The sequence below is a fragment of the Neolamprologus brichardi genome, chromosome 16 (assembly GCF_056152115.1).
Source record: "Neolamprologus brichardi isolate AB-2024 chromosome 16, ASM5615211v1, whole genome shotgun sequence".
NCBI classification, from domain to species: Eukaryota; Metazoa; Chordata; class Actinopteri; order Cichliformes; family Cichlidae; genus Neolamprologus; species Neolamprologus brichardi.
This window is the reverse complement of record NC_142119.1, coordinates 28,946,515-28,969,097: the sequence shown is the minus strand read 5'-3', so window position 1 is coordinate 28,969,097 and position 22,583 is coordinate 28,946,515. Positions and strand designations below refer to the sequence as shown.

At 39.6% G+C, this 22,583-nt stretch overlaps 1 protein-coding gene across 1 annotated transcript in view; it reads right to left on the bottom strand.

Annotated features, from left to right (window-relative positions):
• Positions 1–5,613: 5,613 nt before the first annotated feature.
• Positions 5,614–22,583, bottom strand: part of edar (ectodysplasin A receptor) — a 34,211-nt gene continuing 17,241 nt past the window's right edge. Inside the window, exons 4-12 of the mRNA XM_006802369.3 lie at positions 21,393–21,574; positions 19,100–19,185; positions 15,655–15,732; positions 15,407–15,532; positions 15,235–15,309; positions 12,597–12,669; positions 9,035–9,362; positions 8,849–8,912; positions 5,614–8,467 (exon numbers count right to left, since the gene is read on the bottom strand). Of these exons, the coding sequence (XP_006802432.1) occupies positions 8,082–8,467; positions 8,849–8,912; positions 9,035–9,362; positions 12,597–12,669; positions 15,235–15,309; positions 15,407–15,532; positions 15,655–15,732; positions 19,100–19,185; positions 21,393–21,574 (1,398 nt within the window). The 3' untranslated portion in view covers positions 5,614–8,081. The remainder of the gene's footprint in view (positions 8,468–8,848; positions 8,913–9,034; positions 9,363–12,596; positions 12,670–15,234; positions 15,310–15,406; positions 15,533–15,654; positions 15,733–19,099; positions 19,186–21,392; positions 21,575–22,583) is intronic.

The following is a 22,583-nucleotide window of genomic DNA, read 5'->3' as shown; positions in this document are numbered from 1 at the left end:
ACCAAGTCTCCTTGTCCTCTTTCCTTTGTCCAGAGGATACATCAAACAGATTCTTGGCAGTTTCTCTCAGCACTATGGCTGTACCTTCCCAGTCATTTTGTAACTCTTCATTACTACCCAGAACCTTTCTCAATTCCTTCCTGAATGTGGTGCAACATTCTTCCATTTTCAGCTTCCACCCTTTAATCCTTGCCTCTGCCTTCACTCACTTCCTGTTCTTGAAGTCTTACAGACTACCATCCAATTCTGCCTAATTGCAGAAAGCACCTCACAGTGTATATGCACCACTTTAATCTGTGTATAAAGTCATTTGTATATTTCTTTGTTACAAGGAATACCTGTGTTATATCCATCTTTGATGTTTTTCATGTCATGGGATGATAATGGATAACAACGTAGCTTTTGGCCAGTAGCTCTGTTATAAATAACCTACCTTCAAATCTGCTCTCATTCTCCTGATTCCTGCATGCTGCAGAAGGACAAACCAATAAATCCACTTACATCTACTTATTTAAAGTAACAGACCCTAAAATTCAAAGCTTCAGGATTTTGCTTAAGAATTATAAAGAAACTTTTATTACTATGTTTGATGTTGCACCAACAATTTTATTGATCAGTTGTGTGAGTGATGTGTTTATAGTTAGAACTATAGAACAGGTCATTATCGCTCTTAAACATAGGGGCTTTAAATCATATGATATCTTTATATCTCTATCTGTAGATCTCTCTATAGATAGATAATTTCGCTCTCTCTCGCTCACTATCTGTCTCTCAGAGAGAGAGAGATTTTTCAATTATTCCTGTATTCCTTTGTTGAAAGTAAATATTATGTTTGTCCCTTGATATGAAAATAGAATTAGGAGTATCAGAAGACCAAATGTGGATGAAAATTATTTATTTGCTTGACTTTTGCTTCACACTTTTGTAAGGTCAGTACACAAAAGAATAAACTTAAAGTGTTTGTGGTAGCACATCAATATGTTCTGAATTTATCTTAGAGAAGTCTGAATAATTTAATCTTTTGGTTCAGGGCATGTGCTGTGTGGTTAATGAAATCTCTGTCAACATCAGCATGTTAAATCCGCTGTTTCATCCTCATCTTTCTCTCTTTGGATGTAGTACAGATTGAGCTGGAGCTCAGCATCCATTCACTCGTCACTTTCAGACTTCGTCAACTCATCTGTTGCTTTGGCAAAGCTGCAATCTGGAGATCTTGTGCAGAATGGTAACACATGCAGTCTGTGCCATTTAAACAGTGTTGTCAGATTAAAACAATGTTTCTCGATGAGCAGTCAAGTTATCCTATAGGTACCACTGTTGTGGATACACAAAGACCAACATTTTCCTGTTGGAAGCAGCTGTCAGAAGATGGGTACACTGTGGTCATAAAGAGATAGACAATACTCGGGTAGGTGTTTAAATGATGCTTACTTGGTACTAAGGGACCCCATGCATGGCAAGGAAATATGCCCCACAGACTGAACAACTGATACTGGCAGAATGGATCCTTGCTTTCATGTTGTTTACACCAAATTGTGACATCTGAATGTCAAAACAGAAATAAAGACCGAACAAGCAATGTTTTTCCAATCTTGCCCAGTTTTGGTTAGCCTGGATGAAATTTTGGTCTTCTGCATACCTTAGTGGTTGTTTGAGTTACTGTTACCTGAAGCAGTCTGGCTATTGTCCTCTCACCTCTGGCACTAACAACCATGTCACATTGAAATTCACTTTCCTAACCCTCTTCTGTTGCTCAGTTTGAACTTCAGGTCCTCTTCACCGCCTCTACATGCCAAACTGTGTGAGTTGCTGCAATGGATGAGAAAAAGCAGTTAAATAGGTTACCTTTTAATTACGCCTCACAAAGATGTTTCTCTAGAACTAACCAAATATATCTTAAGTGTAGTTCATTAGCCTTAATGTAATCTCGTTCCCTTTGTTCTACTTCAACTGTACTGTAGTCAGCATGCAGTACTAATGAATGTTAAAAAAACACTGTAATTGAAAAGAATGCAGAATCATAAAATATGCTATCGCTATCTTGTGGCCTCTCTCATTATAGGCTTTACAATTCTAAGTGTTGCATTTGATTGTCTAAATCAAATGCAGTCTGATGCCAAAACATGCAGACATTTCCAACATACATATTTATTTAAAAACACAATTTTGAATTATCTCAAGCATCTTTTTCTGCTTTATATTCTGTGATTAAATAGTGTTCTCATAGGTGCATGTTACACAACTTAGTGTGATATTTAAGTGGCCAATAACTGTGTTATATACAGCTAACACAGATCTTTTCTCTAAGAGACTTCTGTAGCAACGTGACTGAAACGCTCCAACAAAGGATAGACAGAACTGATGGAACTCACTGTTGCTATTTATTTCAGCTAACTTTTCATCAGTGAAATTTATTGTAGCTGACATGAATTCAAGGTGCTCTTCAAACATTTTACAGCTGTCTTTCTACACTAAACGCGATGGGCGTTTGACAGTAAAATGGATTTTGGACAGAGTATCACTCTAACGAGCCCTTGACTGCCTATGTGTCTATTCCAGGAACTGTCAACAGATTAATTATTTACGCTATGAGCCTGGTTCACACTGCAGTGTCTGGCCTTTGTTTCCTAACAGGCTCACGTCTCCGAGTCTGCCCTGAACAATATTATCTGCATGACTTTATCCTCTGTACTTGATTTATATTTGGGGTTTTTTTAGTGGTAAAAAACATTAAGACAATAACCCCAAAAGTCGCCCTACTCTGGTTTGGCTGGTAAACCTTATTAAAATGTTTTCTGGTAAGGGGGAAGCATCAGCACTTCCAATCCAGCTAAACCTTAGAGCTGAGACAATCAGCAATTTAATGTGGCAGCCCACCAAATGTTTATTATTTCCACCAGCCACAATATGTGTAAATACACTCTTTAAGTTTTAAGTAATGCAAAAAAAAAAAAAAAAGGTCCATGGAGGTTCTGGTAATATACCTGACTGTAAATGAGCAATTGTGTGATGAGGCAAAGTGGAACCAGCTGTCGGGGTTTCATATATGGTGGAAAGGCTGGGGTTACACCAGTTTCCAACTCTGAGTTTGTTTTCGCTTCTGTCAAATGTCAAGCCTGATTTAAACCAGGGGATTTTTGTACATATTGCTTTGCCTGGTGTGTGTCCCCGTGCCTCTAAATTTCTGTTTGTTTTTCTGCTTTTCACGATGTGCTGAAGGCCTGCATGTGATGGCTCTAACTCGTAAACTTTTTCTGTTGCTCAACATAACTGCGGAGTTGGTCAAAGGGAAAGAACAATATGAACGCTATTATTTTCGAATTTAACATGAGTCCCAGATTTATATATTTTATGTAACTGTTTTGCTTCATCCTTCTGTTTGTGAGATGGAAATAGTTACAGCAACTAGTAGGATTTTATAAAAAAAGAGTCAAAGTTGGTTATGTGGTAGTGAGCTTTAGGGCTGTCTTGAAGATTTTAGGCTCGGCGCATACAGGCCATCGGTGTCCCTCTGCTTTTACTCTTAGTGCTAAGACGATCCCCTCCATATTCCAGGCATGTGAGTGCACCAGTCTTCAGTTGAAGAACTTTTAATTGATGTGAACACATTTATCTGGAACTCCAGACAGATTTAGTTTAGATCCAGTTATAGAAAATACACCTGGCTGGGGTCTGGACACTACAGGCTCTTTGATGTGTCTGCCGGTGAGTGACAGGGCTTGGTGTGTGCATGTTGGTGTTGCTGTCTGGCAAAGGTTTAATTACCCTCATGGTTGGCACTCCTTGCCCTGAAGAAGCTTTTTATGGCTTCATCCCTTGTCATATGAAAGTAAGCCATGCCAAGTGCTTTAGATGCAGTAACAGCCCCTGAAGACAAACACACCCCTCCTCACTACTACCCATGTGTACCTACTATGTGTACGTGTGAGGACTGGAAGGCATATCTAGTGGGAAAGACTATTTGTGGTCAATTTTGAGTATTTGAGACTAGATGAGAGAGAGACCTCAATGCATCCCCGATGCCCCAAAGCAGCATCGGCGTGTTTCCACTGCCAGCCAGAGTTGAGTTTTTTTTGTTTTTCAACCAGCCTTAAGATCCCATTCCAGCACACACACACATAGACACTTTATTGTTTGACTGAGGTCTATTCAAATTCTGGCACACACCCACACTAAGCAAAAGCCTGATAACAGAAATGTGTGCAGAGGTGATGACTGCCACTGCAGAGGATAATGCCACGTGGATAGAGAAACGTTCTTGCAGGTATCATCTATACTTAGATCTGTGTTTTTGCAGGTCAGGTTACATTATCTAAATGTTCTCAAACTGGAAAGATGACGCAAACGCAAAGATCACAAGAGTTTATATTCTTCATACTTTGGTAAGAACTAGTGATTAAAAGAAATACCTTGTAGTGCGGCATGATAATAAGAAGTAATTATCCCGATAAAGAAAACAGTACTTTGGTTAGCAGTAGAAAACAACTGGGAAAGATCAAACATTTGAGGGAGAGATATAATGAGTCGATGAACTCATTGTGTTGTCTTGTCCTAAGGTCTTTTTCCAATAAAATCATCTTTCATTTGTCTAACCGTCTAGTTAATATGTCACATTTAATGACCTTTAATTTAATGTTTAATGAAGTGGAAAATGCTGCGATTAGTGATTTTCCGTTTGGTGTTTTCAAGCCATTAACCAGCCCTGTCAGTGTCAGCAGTAACGGTTGACTAACAGCCATCTGTGATGAACTTTCTGGGTTATTTACCACCCTATATGTCATTCATTTCTGACATGATTCATGACACATATGGTACTCTTTTTATGTATACTCAGTCTGTGTATTGACTGTTGTAGATTATAAAGTAATAATGATAAGTTATAATCCAAACTGAATACTTTATTTGTATTCTCTTACTCCTGTGCCATATCTGCATAGGTGATATATTAAAAGAAATATCAATGTAAAGTCTCTTAGTAAAGCGTTCTCTCACAGAGCAGATCATCTTCAATGCACCTTTGTATAGATTTTAGAAGTTCATTGGAACTTCATGCTCACAAAAGCCATTCCCCTAAAATATATTCTCTCAGTTGGTGTTTTGAAGATGGTTCTAGTGAGAGCTCCCTGACAGGCTGGTCAAAAAAGGGTTCATGTGAGCTAAGCTCTGGTAACTAAAATTAATACATGGGATGTGTGTATCATATAATTTAAGGATAAGCGAAGGAGAACGGATGAATGGATCATTTTCACCTCCCATCCAGCTGCTCAGTGCCACCTTGTGCCCTGCAGATTGGGCTAATGTCATGCTAAGGAAAAAAATGGGTAAAGATGATCTCTGTGATGATTTCTCTTGTTTTATACTGAAGAGAGTCTCTAAGCTGCCACAGGACAAGATGTGGTTTTATGCCCCTGGACAGGCTGCTAGTCTGTGAAGGGTCCAACATACCAGGCAAAAGCACAAAATACACATTCATCCAACATATACTGTAATCACAAGTATACTGCGCCCTATAGCTCGGTTATAAATAACCATCTACCTTCAAATCTGGTTTCATTCTCCTGATTTCTGAATGCTGCATAAGGACAAACCAATAGATACACAAACAGATTAAAATACCATGCCATTTCAGCCATACATCTTTATTAAGATATAGTTTATGTACAATAATAAGTTATATATACAGCGACACTTTGGTTCTGTAAAAGAGTTTGTGTGTTTTTACATGCTCTACTATACTGCATGTGCTACTGAGGTAAGTAATTCATGTTTGGCTTCTGCTTGTAATTATGTCAGCATATTACATGTCGTACAAAATTTGTCTTAAAATAGGCTGCACTTCAGTCCACTGATTCACTATTTTTTTTTTCTTTTTAAAAATCTATCAACAGCATATTACAATTCAAAAAGAATATTTGTGAACTGAAGTGGATTTGATGATGACAGTCAAGCTCTAATAAAGCAGTACATTTAATTGTAAGCTTTAAATCAAGAACAAACAGATTCTGGAGTCATACTTGATAAGCATAGATGTAAATAAATTTAAAATAATGGAGTCCAGCTCCAGGTTGGCATGTAAAATGGGAACGACGAGCTTTAGGAAAGAAAAAAGTCTGCGCTTATCAGTCATGGCAGATTACGCAGACAACATCAGGTATCAGATCAAGATCAGCTCCATTCCCGAGAAATGAGATCAAAGCCAGTTTCGGCACTGCTTGGTTAAGTTTTGAAGCTTAAATTCTGCAGGAAGCAGCAGAGTCAACCTACAGCATGTTAACTGTTAACATCACTTATAATGGACTTCAGGGGATCATTAAAGTGCAGGTCTTTAAAAAGGTTCAATCAGATGCTTAACAGACCCACAGTTTATTTACTGTACGTACAGCACCTAAGTGGCTTCAGCTGCTTTCCAGAACTCACACAACTGCATGCTGATCTTGTTTGCTATATTGGTCCCATCGGGGAGAGGCGAGCTATAATCCTGTGTGTGAGCATGACTGAGCTAACCACAAGAGCTGAATAAGACCAGACGTTATAGGACACAACTGCAGTGCTACCTCCACCGCAACCGACTGCACCGTCTCACCGTTGACAGCGCAGCAACCCCGGAGGCATTTAGTCATTCCTCTGGCCTGGCACTGCTCTTTTTAATGCATTGATTTTATAGCTTTTCCACTGGGCTTTCAGTGGTTAAGTGGCCCTAAATGCTTAATTAGGTGCTGGAAATCACAGGCACTTTACACCCGCTCTGTAAACCACAACACTTCAGCCTATTAGGGGCATGGGGAGCCACACGCCAAATAATTAGGGCTGGCGGCAGCACTAGACCACAGTATTGGGGTATAAGATGGAAGAGGGCGAATTATTGAGGTGGAGGGGGGTCAGAGAATGGGTCATTGCTAAGGAAGTACGTGAAGTAAGAGAGTATGTGAGAGTTGTGTGTTAAACTTGTAGGCGGTGGACTGCAGACGCACGTGCTTAGATGGAGTACAGGCAGCGGAGTAGTGTTCATTCAGTGTATGGGATTAAAGCTGAAACACTGAACACACCGCCTAAAACGAGTCCATGTGTTTTTGGGGTTTTCTTTTTTTTTGTGTGAGGTGCTTGGTTGAACTTTTCCATACACAACATCTGCTTGTGATCAGTGTTTCCACATTTACCACACATATGTTAATCAATGAATAAATCCGGTCGGTGTTTTAAAGTAAACAACAGTGCCGAGTCAATCCAAAACTGATCCTCGAGAATAAAAATATCACAATCCACTCTAGCACACTGTTGTGTGTTTGCTGGTGACTTCAAGGTTTAGGGAGAGACGCCGGGGCGTCCACAAACTTCCAGAGTTCGCAAGCAGGTTTACCAAATGTAAGCCGAGCTGAGCTGAAGGATGTTTTCCACTCAGACACAATGACTGCTCTAATCAGCCGTTTTTCCTGTTTTAAGACATGACTGAGTTATGAATGTTCGCTCATGCTGCGGTCACACCAGATCGCTTTCTGTATATGGATACAAACATCTGGTTATGTCACTGCGGCAAGGCTTTGGTGAGAAACTTAAGTGAGTGAGCCAGTAGGAAGGCATCCTCAGTCTGTCACTTTCCAGTGACTTTCCATTAGCATGCCATTTCATCTTTTCCTGGTGATTTCTTAAAAAAATGTTTAGGAAAAAAAAGAACTGTGCATCCAGCGCACAGGCTTTCCACATGATTTTTTACTAAAGTGTTGCATTTATGAAAGTGAAGAATCTATCAAAATGGGAGCTAATTCTGATTCTTATATTCTTGCAAAAGAGAAATTATTTGAAATGGCAAACTTGAGGTTAATGTGAATCTGAGGCCTTTGATTTTGCTCTCTCTTTCAAATACTTTGAAAGAGAGAAGGTGTTTTTCAAACTATTAGCTTTTATACATAAAAGAAAAAAAGGATTGTGGACACTAAAGTCCATCGACATTCTTCATCTAATGGGGTAACGTGTGTATTTAAATGTGCTTTCCTCCTCGTCAGAGCAGTAAATGTCCGTACATACATGTGTACTGTAAGGCAATCAAGTCTCTAAGTCTCTTATGTTTCTGCTTCACTTCTTAATTAAACACTGGCACAGCGATGGGATGGAGATGGGCAGGGAGAAGGACACACTAACTGGCTGTGAAAACTGCCAATTCCCTGCCGTCCAGCCACTGCTGCCACCTCGCTACTGCCCAGCACATCTGCACAGAGCGACTCCACGGCATCCAGCCTTTCGATCTGCACCAGGCGAGTCAGGAGGTCGGGGATGCTGTAGCCCGCCGTGCTAACTCTCTCGAAGAGCTGCAGGCCGTCGCTCATGCCGCCGATCTCGTCGCGCTTCAGTCCAAAACTCTCAGCCAGGTGCCTCCACGTCTTCACCACGGCGGCGTCGCTGCTGTAGGAGGAGCTCAGCATGCGGCTGGCCTTCTCCAGGCAGTCGAAGGGAAGCTCTGTGGGGCTGAGGCCTGGGTAGAGACAAATAAGCTTGTTTCAAAACTTTCATTCAAAGGTTCAGTGGAGCTGTAGATGCCATTACCCCCTTAAAACCTATTTTATCATATCGGTTTTTATGAGTTTTTGAGACTTTTAAATAATCAGTGTGATATTTATTTCCTCTCAAATACCTGATAAATTGCACAATTAATTTTTAAGCAATAAATTGCAAAAAAAAAACAGAAAGTATGGCACAAAAAACTCATATATATAAATTAATACTGAATTATTTTTTGTTATTTAGCTTTATTTTATGGAGTAGAGTTCGAGGGTCACAGGTTGCCACCAGAAAACTGTGAAACCATCCCACATGTTGTTGATGATAAAACTTTTCCTCTAAGTGACAGATTTACCCTCAGTCGCATTGCAGGCTCTGGCATACAGATCTAGAATCTTTTTCCTCCGACTCTGTAGCATCTGTGAATTAGAAAAGAAAAAAGAAAAAAAAAACGTTATCCCAAGATGATACTTAACTGAGAATCTGTTCATAATCAGATTTTTTCTCTCCACTATAACCAATAAAGGCCTCGTCTTCCTACCCCTGGGGTTTTATTGTTGTTGTTGATCCCATTCACACTGCTGATGTGGTTGCTGCTTGCGATGCGGTTGACATTGTTCATGTGGTTGGGATTCGGGATGTTAGTCTGACTGGCTGCAATGCCTGGGGTGCCATTGCATACGCGGCCACGGTCCAAGAGCCCCAGGGAGAGCAGGCAGAGGTCGGGTTTGTTGCCTAGGTTGACCAGGCACAGGTTAGGGTCGAGGTTAGTGGTCTCTGCCGAGCCCTGCTTTTCTGTTCCCGCCTCCTCGTCGCTGTCGATGCTGCGGCTCAACAGCTGCTCATTTTCTGAAGATGCATCATTTTCACTGCAAATATAAACACATACGTCAGTATGCATACATAGGTCGATGATACTCATATTTGCACGTATTTAAAATGTGAGTATATGGTATGCAGTCGCAAGACCACAGTCAGCAGTCCTCAGTGGATTAGCAGCAGGCACCTCTAAGCTACAGAGGTGTCCACCAACACCTCAATGCCTAAATAATGAACACAAATGCAGTTTGCTTAAGGTGTACAAAGTTTAAAGGGTTAACCCACCTCACTACTTCCTGGTGAGGATTAATTATTTCTGTGAACTTCAGAGACAGTGATTGGTGGATTTATTTACCTGCGGGCAGTTCTATTTCTCAATTTCTAGTCTCTATGACTTTTTCTGGCATGCCTTACTTCAGAGGTGAAGGAAAGTTCACTGCTTCACCACCATGCAGCGTTTTTAGCAATCAGTAATCATAAAACATTTTTATTTAATAAATGGAAAATCAGCTATTTGTTTTTAATTTTCCCTAAAAAAAAAAATCACATTTATTCAACTTAATATTACCCACTCTGCCTCATCCCGCCGAATTGCTCTATAGCAAGCTGCTGTTCTTTTTATTTAATGACATAATAAATAAGATAAGGTGAATGTACTGATCTGCCCTAGCTGTAGCTAGGTATGCCAAATAAACTGGCGACTGCACGTTTACACTTGAACGCTGCTTTTCACGCATAAAAAGCCACTCTTTTGTTGCAGTCAGAGCAATTCTGCCCTGCCTGCTGTAACACTATTACATTAACATGCAAATGGTGACAGCTAACACCCAAAGAATGACTTTTGTCTTTGCAAACGTAGCAGGAATCAGAGAAGAATGCTGTTTTGTTGCTGATGTTTCTAAGCAGTTCCTGTGATTGACTGAAATAAGCAGGTCATTTTAAAATATGATACTATGTAATATCATTTTAATACCGCTCCTCTCCCTCTTTCTCTCTCTGCTCTGGATTTTCTCGCAAAAGCGCTTTTTTTTGACAGAGATGCTTACAGAATGCCATTGTTTCGATGTCCTGGACTCATCTTCTAAACACACACACACACACACAACATGGCATTGTTTCCCAGACATCTTACACCCACTCTGGCAGCTAATGCAGTGAGTTAGCACATCCCTGGCATGCTGCTGTACCACACTATTTATGCTGTGGAGTGTGTGTGTGTGCATATGTGTGGCTCTTTTACTCTCTAATTTACACCCATCTCAGTATTATCAATCTAAGTGTGCTGACTACGAGCACTGTAACATCTGAACACAGTGCTTCATTGTAACTTTGTGTGCAGTACTGTATGCTTTATGCACATTAGCCACCAGCAGCACTGTCCTCACATGCGGAACAAGGTGTAGGTGAAAGAGGAAGGTAAGAAAACTGTTGTTCTTTTGTTGTCTGCCAGGACATGCTTTTACCTGGTGGTGGTTTAAGATGAGGCCTGGAATAAATACCCCTATCCCGCTTGACAACTACCCTATCTGTTTGTCTCTCAGTATTTGCCAGACTTCAGGGCTCATCTGTAGCCCTCACATCCCCCTCCAAACCCACCTCCTTTGCCTTCTCCAAAACCACATAATGGCTTTCTACTAAATTCTACTAAATTTAAAAAAAAAAAAAAAAACCAAAATGAATGTGTTTTGAACACTACACATATGTGTATGTATATACAGGACAAAACTGCAGTGACTTGTTTTGTGGTCGCTTAATTACGGGCACATTCTGGAATACTGATTAAAGATTCTCTTTGTTGAGTCTACGGCACCAAATACAAATGCAAACACACACATTAGTATACACAAACATATAATGCACATTCAGAGAGTGTCGCCTCTTCATTGGGTACACATGTGAAATCTAATGAATCTGCATTTGCCATAAAGTAAAAATTTATGAAAGCAAATGGGAGTAAGGAGTAAATGGATTGGCAGTTATTCTTTCGTACCTTATTATTCCTTTTTTGAACTTATTTTCCTAAATGTGATAATTTTTCTGCTTATTTCCACTGGATATGTTTGGCTTCTATAACCTCAGTATAATAAAATTACAAGACCCTTTTTGCTGTTTTATAGAAATTTCATACAGTAAAAAAAGTCAATAAACAATCAGCAGATCCATTTAAACTCATTTGTCTAATCATTATTGTAATTAATAATGTATTTAAAATACTATCACTGCCAACTTTCTTAGTTTCATGTTGCTAGTACCGGATTGGACCCTCTTCTGCCTTCAGAACCGCTTTAATACTTTGCATAGATTCAACAAGCTGTTTGAAACATTCAGAGACTTCGGCCCATCTTGACAGGCCGGCATGCAGTTGCTGCAAATTTTCAGCCGTGATATGAATCTCGTGTTCGACCACATCCCAAGGATGCTCTATTGGATTGAGATCTGGTGACTTTGGAGATGATCTGAGTACAGTGAACTCATTGTCGTGTTCAAAACACAAGTTTGAGACTATTTGTGATATGTTACCGCGCTTCTAGCGGCCATCAGGATATAGGTACACAGTGGTACTTCTGCTGCTGTAATTCCTCTGCTTCAAGACTTGACATGTGGATTCACAGATGCTCTTCTGCATACTTTGGTTTTAACAAGTGGTTATTTGAGTTACCGTTGCCTTCCTGTCAGCTCGAAGCAGTCAGGCGATTTTCCTCTCTGGCATCAAAAACTCATTTTCAGCCAGAGAGATGCCACTCACTGAATATTTTTCTTTTTCAGACCATTCTCTGCAAAAATCTAGAGATGCTTGTGTAGGAAAATTCAAGTAGATGAGCAATTTCTGAACTACTCACACTAATCCATCCAGCATCAACAGCCACGCCACCTTCAAAGTCACTTAAATGACCTTTCTTCCCCGTTCTGATGCTCAGTTTGAACATCAACAGGTTGTCTTGACCATGTCTGATTGATTGTACTGTAGCAGATTTTCTATTATAGCCTTGGTTATAAAGATCTCACTGGATAAAATAAAGTCCTTTGTTTATCACCTTGATCTAAATCCCTAAAATCATGCACGTGTGTGTGGAACCCTTCATCTTTTGCAGACCCAGTGTAGCTGAGCTCATAACGAGCAGCATGTCAGCTCTTACCGGATCACGCTTTCAGTTTTTTGCTGCCTAAAACGTTAAGCTGCCTGGATTTTATTTACCAGCAATCACAGAGAAGCTTTTCATTTTGTCTGAACCTATTTGTGCACTCAGGTTTAAGTAGGCCAGTGAGTCAGACTTTTCTCTCACCTTTTCACAGCCTTCTGAGGAGGAGCTTTCAGTTTGTCGAACTCGTCTTTCTCTGAGAATATCACCACATTGTCTGCGACAACAAAAGAGAGAGCACACAGGATTACTGGTGTTTTCAGAATAAGAAAACCAAGAGACACACAGAAAACTTCAGTGACCATAAGACATCAAGTGTGCTACAGTACATGGTGTCGAGACACATTATTCACCAAACAAACCCAAAAATATCATCGACAAAAATTTGTTACGAACACAAAAGTGATCCACAAGCCCCAAACTTAAAAGAAAAGCGCACAAATCCAGTTTTGTCAGCTCCGCCGTTTTTTGACTACATCAAATGAGCAATTTTTAATCCACGTTGGCATCAATTAGAATATAAATATGAACATGGGTTCCTGAGGCTAAAAGCTTTTTTTCCTTAAAACGGAACTGCACTTGGAGTAATACATAAAAATGATTACAGCGGATATTATATTAAATTACACTTACATCATGGACACTGATAGGGATAGACAACATAATGAGTGAATACCAAAGTGGAACAAGCCCTGTGTGTGTGTTTGTGTGTAAGGGTGTGTGTGAAATAAAGCGCCTGTGTCTTTCATCTTGGAGCCTTATTAAGTCAGTGTCTACATGAGTGGCAGATAGCACCGGTAGAGCTCCAAGCAATGGGCTTGTCTCCTAAATACACACACCAGTCATCCAGAGTGCATTCACAGACTCACACTGACCCAGCCAATTACGCTAACCCAAAATTAACTAACAATGCAGACATTTAGCTTTAATGACACTCTAACCACTTATTTTTTTTCTTTTTTAACCTATCACGTCTTAAGTTTTAATGTGTCTGTGGCCAGTGATACAGTAACTGTGTGTGTGTGTGTTCTCGTTCACACCACATGTAAGTGGTTAGTCAGCCAGTCTGGGATTGAAATCGAACAGAGCATCATTGTCATGAAAAATGGCGCCTAAAGCAACGTACGGCTTCGTCTCTAGAAGCTTTTGCATTCCACCATGATGTATTCATCACGCTGCACGTCTATCAGCCCACACACACACACACACACACACACACATAAAGTGTAAAAGCACACAGCTGCATTTGAATACATAACGCTCCAAATCGCATGTGTGCACATAAATACAGCAGAGTATTAACATTTATACAGGATTCTATTAGATCTGATGAGATGATACAGTTTGTTTGATGACACATGGTCAGCACGGCACTGGTTGCAGGACAGATTTTAACATGTGTCCTATAATTCACATGTGGAAGCTGCTCCAAGCGCTCTTCAAATACAAGGAAACACTTTTTTTTCTTCTTCACTATGTAATGGTTGCAGAACAGACTGCAATGTCTAACTTCAATCAAAAAGAAAAATCATTATCAGCTGAGCCCAGAGCGCTTCAATAAAGCTTTGGGTAATACACGTGTGGACACCTTGTCCAAAGATAACATTCGGTGTTTGGTTTGACAAAGCCAGTCACTCATTTACCTGAATTAAGGTTTGTAACGTTTTTTTTCTGCAGGATTTTGTGGTTTCTATTCATACTTCCGCTGACTGCTGAGCGCATTCGTGTCATCGCAACTATTTTTTGAGTCATCTTACAGTCTTTAAAGCTAAGAGTGGAAAAAATGCTAATTAGAGTTGCTTTTGTTTCTCTAATCATGTACATTTGTGTGTCTTTGTGCTATTTGAAGTGCGCTTTTTAAGTTTGATTTAACTTTATCGAGTATATATTTTGTGGGCTAAGCTTTTGAAAACGTGCAACATGTGAGGGGAGTTTATGGAAACATGGTAATGATCAGTTAGTGACTGTCGGCCTGTTTACTTTTACAGATATGAAAACAATGAGAAAGTTAGAGAAGAAAAACAGATGGTCGGCGCATAAACAACCCCTAATGTCCCAAAGTAAATGTATGCTTGTAGTTATTTTGTTTCTACCCTTCAGGACAGGGAACTATCCTCTTGTAACAGATTGTGGAAGAAATATTTTGTGGTATATTAGCTTATAATTGCATCTATATTAACTAAGTACTCTGAATGATGCCGGTAACTGCAGCTACTTTTCTTCTTAAGTACAGCTGACGTTGGTTTTAAGAACAAAAAGAAAAGGGGGGGGGGGGGGGGGCATCAACTTTATGTGGCCTTAGAGTTGAAAGCCAAATTTGTGGCACATATGCTGGAAGTGGAGAGTTCCTCACTGGCTTCCTAGTATCCTAGTTATTAAAAACATGTATTAAACACATGTATTGTATTTGTGTTTTTCTGCCTTAAAATGTCAACTTGTTTGACTTGTTTTCAATCCAAGCCACTATCCAATTAAAAAAAAAGAAAGAAAGAGAGAGCGAGAGAGGATACGCAAGATGGGGTCAAAAGTGTGTCTGCATCTATACACATGGCCAAAAATGTGGAAAATGTTACAATTGTTTATGCAAGTATATTACTCATATTTCCCATAAACATCGCAATGTATAATCAAAACCATTATAAGGGTCATAAGCGGGATACTAGCACACATGTAAACAAATTAATTGTTTTTTACTACTAATTATGAGAGCGGGAAAAAACATCTCAAACAATAATAACAGTGTTTGTGTCATTAATTGTAGAGTGTGCGCAGCCTGTCTCACCAGGGACGTCTTTCTTGTCTTCCTGTTTGTTGGTCTGAGCCTCCACTGCTTTCACAACCTGTCCGGAGCAGCACGCTGCCAAAAAACACACGCGCTCATTATGAATATCACAAAACGCAAACATTTACTCTTCAGATGAGATTTTGCGCGCGTGTTTGTTTATTCGTCTCACCCTGGCCATTCGGTTTGGCCTTCAGGATGTAAAACATGATGATGAGAACAATGGCGATGGCCATGATGAAAATGGTCGACATGGCGATAATGAGAGCTGTTGCCAGGTGACCCTGTCCGTGGGAATCTGAAAGATGGAGGCAATGATGTAAAGTTATGCGTTGTGAGAAACGAGAGAGGGAAAGAGAAAGAATGGATGATTGATGGAGACAGAAGATGATATTTGCGTTTGTGTGTATTTGTGTATACCTTTAATTACAGAAGGGAACACAGTTGTGCTACCACTGTGAAATATTGTTTTTTCTTTCGGTTTGTTGGTTTGCATGCCTGGGAAACAAACACAAACACACACAGAGACAGGCTGAGTGTCGTAATTCAGTCTACTTTGTCAACTGCGGCTATAACACACACATTCTCGTTTATGGATAATTTGGAGTTCACGTCCATTGCCACGCATTTCAACACACGTGACCTGGAAATCCCATTACTTCAAGTATTCAGTGAAAACTAAACTAATTCAATTTATTTTTATTTAGATAAAAACAACAAATCACATTAGTCGCCTAAAGGCACTTTAGACTTTAGGTATATTAGAATCCTTTCACCATTTGTGGGTGGCTTTTGTTACCTAGTGTCTGTCTTCAGGCTTTATGCTAAGTTTAAATAACTTAATTAATCATTTAATATTTAAACTTCCTATTTAAATATTGAGGATCAAGCAAAGAAATGGTGACTGGTGAGGCCTGCATCACCATATTCCTCTATAAATGAGTAAATGTTTCAGATTTCTCCAAAAAGGGAGGTGCCCCAGATGCTTCATGGTATGGACATTGGTTATTGGCAAAGTTTGCATCCCATCATTTACTACTGGCAGCGTGTTCGCTTTGGCCTTGCATTTTATTGACCTCAAAACCAATGCACTAGATAATTCTTCAAACGCTAACATTTCACAAAAGAAAATCATCTGCGCTAGGAGCAGTAAAACTTTATTTCTTTCAGACCTTCTCCCACTGCAGTAAACAAACTGTTACATTGGGCAGCGGGACACAAAGCAGTAACTCTCTGTCCAGATTTCCCTCTGTTTCCTATCTGTCCTGCTCTTTTCACCTCCTCTCACTGTGACTCTTTCTGGATTATTCATCAGCTGCTTTTCCTCTTTCCTAATGGAGCCGTAAACTCCTGGCAGCTCATAAATCAACTCTTGTAATCAGTCTTTCCTTTCACCGAGCTGATATACTATAGACCTTGTTGGCATTTGGCTTGCCACTTCCCATGGTCTCAGAGCCTCATATCAACACACACATACACAAACACAGACACATGCACACACGCAGATTGCAGTGCCCTGTGGTTAAAAGTTAGTAATGTGAGGTATCTGTTTAGACTCTCTGGATAAGGATATGAGCCTGATCTGGAATTCTCTTTAGCATCTTGTGGTTTAATCTCTTTATCGTGTCTCGGAGTCTCAACCCAGGCTGAAAAACTGATAATTTCGCTGGGCGATCTGACTGCTTAGGTCCCAACAAACTAAGAAGAGCAGAATTACCCAGCAGTGTGTGAGGTGACGCCTCTTACAGCAGAGTTGGCAAAAAAGATTAACATTATGATCTCTGTTGATACTGGAAATGCCATCTTTTTATTTTTAGTGCATTTATGCTCACTTGAGAAATGGCACACAGAAATCAAAAGGTGACCGAAGAAATTGAGCAACGTCTACAGACTCATCAGCAGCCTGCCAAAGGGTAGCATCAGCGCAAGCACAAACATGCTAATCATCTTTTTTTTTCTTTATTTTTTTCTCATACCCGCCAAAGTTTTAATTATCGCACACACAGAGCGAGGCAGGAGCCAGGGTAATTTACAGATTACATGGCAAGTGTCAGCCTGCCTTCACCTTAAGCAAAGAGAACTCCCAGCTTTCGTATTTACTGTTGGGGGCACATTATTTTTGAAGACCTCATTCAAAGGGATGTAATTAAATTGTGCATGATTTAAAAGAAAAAATTCATCCAGTCTAACCAACCTAACTCTAGGAAGCCATACTGCATGATTTACATCCATGTCAGGTTTGTTAAAGACTTGATTTATTTGCTTTTTAAACTGATTTGGTATCCCAAACATATCTTAGAGTTATGGTTAAAATCTTTAAAGTAGAAGGGCACTTGGAGGCCGATGCCTGGTCTTGAAATATAAAAGAATGATCTGGATCGGCACCAACATTTAATGGGTTCTTCCTTTGGCCATGCTTCAGCTTCTCTGAGTTTAATAAAACCGAGCCGGTATTTTTTTTTTTGCATAATATTGCTGAAAGAGAAGGCACAACATCAAAACTTAGATCCACCTTGGCTGAAGCATAACAAGTAGGAAGGTTTAGGAAATACGCAGTTGGTAACCCTTTTACAGTCATCCATACTATAAAAAGCTGAGCTACAGGAGTTTATCAATCCCCCTATCTAAAGAAAGGTATTTTCCAGTTTTCAAAATGAGGAGAAATGCAAAATGTTTAAATGAAAAGGGTTTTAAATGAGATAAAATACTTGCTATATTTGCCATTTCTTTGTAGTATTCACATCACTTTATCTTATCTTATTTGCATTGCTTTACAACATCACTCAATCACTCATTTCCATGCCTGGGAGAGACAATTAGGTTGCTGTTGAAAATCAAGTGCTTATGCTTACACACAGAAACAAGCACAACATACACACACACACACACACACTTCACACCCTCTTCTCTGCAGGCCCAGGCTGCTTTTTGGGGTTTCAATCTTTCAAAACATGCTCATTAATTATGACACAATAAAAATAGTTTCCGGCTCAAAGGGGATTTTGAGCAATGATGGGACAATGAATATCGTTTGCTTAGCAGGATGTACCAGCCAGGGTCACAAACGCAGTTCAGATCCTGCTGATGTTCTGATCTGTCACATCTGGATGAACCCACGGGGGGCAAAGCAGAACAGCAAACGTCTCCAGCACTGCTCATCATTAGAAACACACTAGCACTGTTGAAAGTTTGCAAAAAGGAAAACAACCCGCAAGAGACTCTGTGACAATTGTACAATGAAAAAGCAGTTAATCTGCTTGCATATCACAACACATCACACATCCACTACACAGCAACTATGCCTCCAATTCAGGACGGTCAAACAAACAAGAAGATGTGACTGCTCAAGATTTATGCGCCGTGTTGCAAGTCTCAAGAAATGTCTGTGATTGCAGCAACAGTTTGCACACAAACTCACACACAAACATATATAGAATATAGTGTCAGGTAAGCAGAATAACCAGTGAGGCAACGATGTTATTGATAAGCAGCCAAACAGCCCTGTGGAGTCAGAGAGCACTGATCCGAGGGTGGGGGGGTGGGGGGGGGAGGGGGTGTACAACTTCCTTGTATCCATCAGAGAGTCTGGCAGAACTCAACACAACCTCTGACCTTTAATTGTTTCCTTAAATGGAGCACAGGCTTACGGCAGACATCTGCTTTTCCACTGTCATATTGTACTTCCTTTCATTTAGGAAAAAAAAACTTTAATGTTTGGTAGCTTTTGTAGTTGTTGTATGCATGGATAGAGAAAGCTGTAACGTAAAAGTCTAAAATTCTGAATTTAAAGTTGGGAGATAACATTTTTAAAAAATCGCGAGAAAAGAAATGGAGCAAAAATTAAGAAAAAAATAGCTAAACTTACATTCTTTGGTGTTGCGTGGTGCGTTTTGGCAGGAATGGCAAACCATCCAATAGGGCTTTTCTGATCTGTTCCCCAACCTGTAATACCTGGAAAACACAAAGTGTCTTTAAAAAAGGCAGCAAGAGAAAAACTAAATAGAGAAATCACATCATGTATGAAACGCAAGACTTTGAAACTCGGGTTTCAAGACACTTATAAGTTCAACACGATTCAAAAGTATGTGGAAGCAGCGAAGGTTAAAAGTTTGAATCTGTGAGGATATGTACATAATTGATGCCTTGAGGGCACGAACCATGGCTTGGTACAGATTTATGAAGTTATGAAGCGTCTGTGGGAGGAAAGGAGAGAGGAAGGTAGTATATCATTTGTGCTTCAGGGCACAAGAGAAATATCTGAATAAATGCACATGATTGCAGATAATTAAGTAATGGTTTAATATAGAACACATATGTGAGGTCTTCGCTGTGCAGACATATGAGGAGACATCTGATTCGATGTTTGTAATGGACTTTAAATATAACCGTAACAGCAAACTTAGTCCAACAGTTCATGAGAATAAAAAAAAGGCATCTTATTCATTTCTGATGAGCAGGGGGTTTTTTTTCAATACAGTCAATAAAGAATTTATTTATTTATTTATTAACAGAATAATAATTATTATACTGGAAAAACGCCACAAATTATACATTTTTTAGCAGGTCTTGTTGTGATTTGGTGCTTTTCAAATTAAATTTGAAAATTAGAAGACAGCAAATCATCATCCAGGCGATGACACGATGAGATGATTTCAACATTAGACTCCCTGTGATAGAGTGGGATGTTTCTTAAAAAAATCCCCTAATCATGAATTTCCTACCTACTATATAATATATTGCTATATTGCCCACATGTAACCAATAAATGTTTCCAATGAAATATGATTGAATAGAAAAAAAAAACAAAAAAATAAACACAAGCAATTTATCGGCGGCGACACAACATGATTGATGATGCAAAGGGCAAATAAGGAAGAGGGAGGAGAGGAAGGTCTGGCAACATTTAAAAGTCCCTTATTGACTTAATATTTATGTGGCATGGGGTTGCAAAGACAACTGCCATGTGCAAATTGAAAAGTGCAAGATTTAGTGTGTATGCATACAAAGCGAGAGGATGTACGAAACCGAATGGAGCACGGCAGCCTATTCACATGCTAAATAATGCATCCGAGTGCGAATCATATTAAAAATGCATGCTGTAAAGTAAATTGACGCTTGAGTAGAACATCCATTCAGGACGTAATCAGCCGTGTCTGTTTGCCCAAAGATCAGATCATAAATATCCTTCTTTGGCACAATTAACTGGCATCCATAGCAAAGTTATCCATCTCTGTAAATTTATCGGCAGACAGCAGTATACGGCGGCGATGCGTACAATTAGACCGAATGAGTCATCTGGGAAATGTTGATCTTGCCAACTAAAATAACCACGTCTGTTGTATCTGCCTTGATCAGATTAAGTACCTTGTTAAGAAAAAAACAAAACAAAGCAAAAAAAAAAAAAAGTCTCTTTAAAAAAGTCACATGCTTATTTTATTTTCATAAGATCTGTACTTTTCTTTTTCAGACTGCACGTGACTACTCTTTTATGTCTCTTGTATGTCAGGCTGCTTTTAAATGTACTTTATGGAGTTCTGATCACAATTAGTGCTACAAAGCACCTGGATCCATTCTTTCTTCTTCTTGTGTCTGCATGCAAAGGGCGATTTGTTCGAGTGATGTCATTGGTTTTACACCAGTCAGTGTTCTATAGGGGGCAGTAGTGTGCCAAGAAATGCAGTAATGCATCAGGAAAAGGTAAAAAGAACTTAGAAACTAAGCAGCTAAAACTGCAGGCAAACAAATGCTCGAGTCATTTTTAAATATAACATTGCGCCAGATGTTTTAAGGCTTAAGCACCTGTTTTTCTTATGAGACACGTATTTACAAGGACATGTAAGAAGACGCACCAGGAAAAAAGTGACAGTTCACGTGTCATTTGCATATTTAAAAGGCTACAAAGGCTATTTTTTATTGACACACTACCTCATTATTATAATGCAAAGTGAATAACAGATGGGTGAAGCTGACCATAAATGACATGGAAATTCATCGCATGCATTTGTCTTATTTACCATTTACCAGTGATAAAGTAACTGAAGCCAATGAAAAACACTGAGTATATTTTAATAGTTCAATGATTCTTTGTGTGATCATTTAAAAGGTGTCCTGCATTGTGTGTTAAATGGCTGTTGCCTCTGCTTGTTAGTGTGCTTTACCCAGGTAAACAGGGTCCACACTCTGCGTCGCGTTCGGAAGTTCCTGGTATGTGAACAGTGGCACTGTAAAGCGCATGACAGTCTGTGTGACGTTTGCAGATCTCATATTTCCCTCCGGAGTATTTTCCCTTTGGGCACAGCATGCAGGTAAAGCCTTCATCCTTCACACCATGACCGCAGGTCTGCGGAGCACACACAAACACATTTTTTATAAAGAGACGTTTTAAGTTTTATGATCAATTATTAAATCAAATAACAAATAAATACAATTTACAGATCGCTGATCTGTGACGTGGACACACACATTATAAAACAGTGATGTGTTTCTATCTCTGTTCTGAGACAATCTGACATTACTTTTTCAAAAGACGAGGAAAATCAGATTTTTTCGCATATCAGATTTGTGCGTGGCTGGAGAAGCTGGGGCTCGCTGCGCATGCTTTTCAATGACTGGTGTTGTTTAAGACGACTGGTATGTTTTCGAGCATCCATCTCCTCCCATCTCCACATGGTAATTCCTCTCAGTTAGGAGGCCAAACAGGCCACACACAAACACACACATGTAAAAACACATCAACCTCTTTCTCTTTTTCGCTCCTTTCATCTTTCATTTCCCTCCCACTTTCATCTGTCTATTAAAAAAAAGCCTATGCCTCTTAGCTTTAGGCTACAGCAGGCTGACTCTTACAGAAATCTAATATTCTCTCCCTTCTTTTTTTGACGTCCGTGAGTCTCGGTGTGATTGTTTGATATAAAACTGTGCTGGGTTATCGGCAGGATCTTGTCGCTTTGAGTTAAAGCTCTCGTTGGATCATTTATACTCAGGATTACAGTGACTCAAAGCTTCTCCAGAATGATTAAGAACTCGTTCCTTTGAAAAGCAAATTGATGCCTTTTTGAATCTTGCTTATTATAGGAGTTATGGAGGTGAGTGAAACTCAGATAGTTATGCTTGTATTATAATACTTGACCGTGAAGAGAAATAAAGGCGATTACCTCAGACTTGCAGTGCATATTATTCATCAAACGCCGAGGTTACAAGGGACCATAATCACAATACACAATACAAGATGCAATCTGATGTAAAACTTCTGTACTTCTTCACATCTTCAATGTTTCCTCCCCCACCAACCCTTCCAACAAAATCAGAAATGTAAGGGTGGGCTGTTAACTAGCCTGGAAATCTGCATA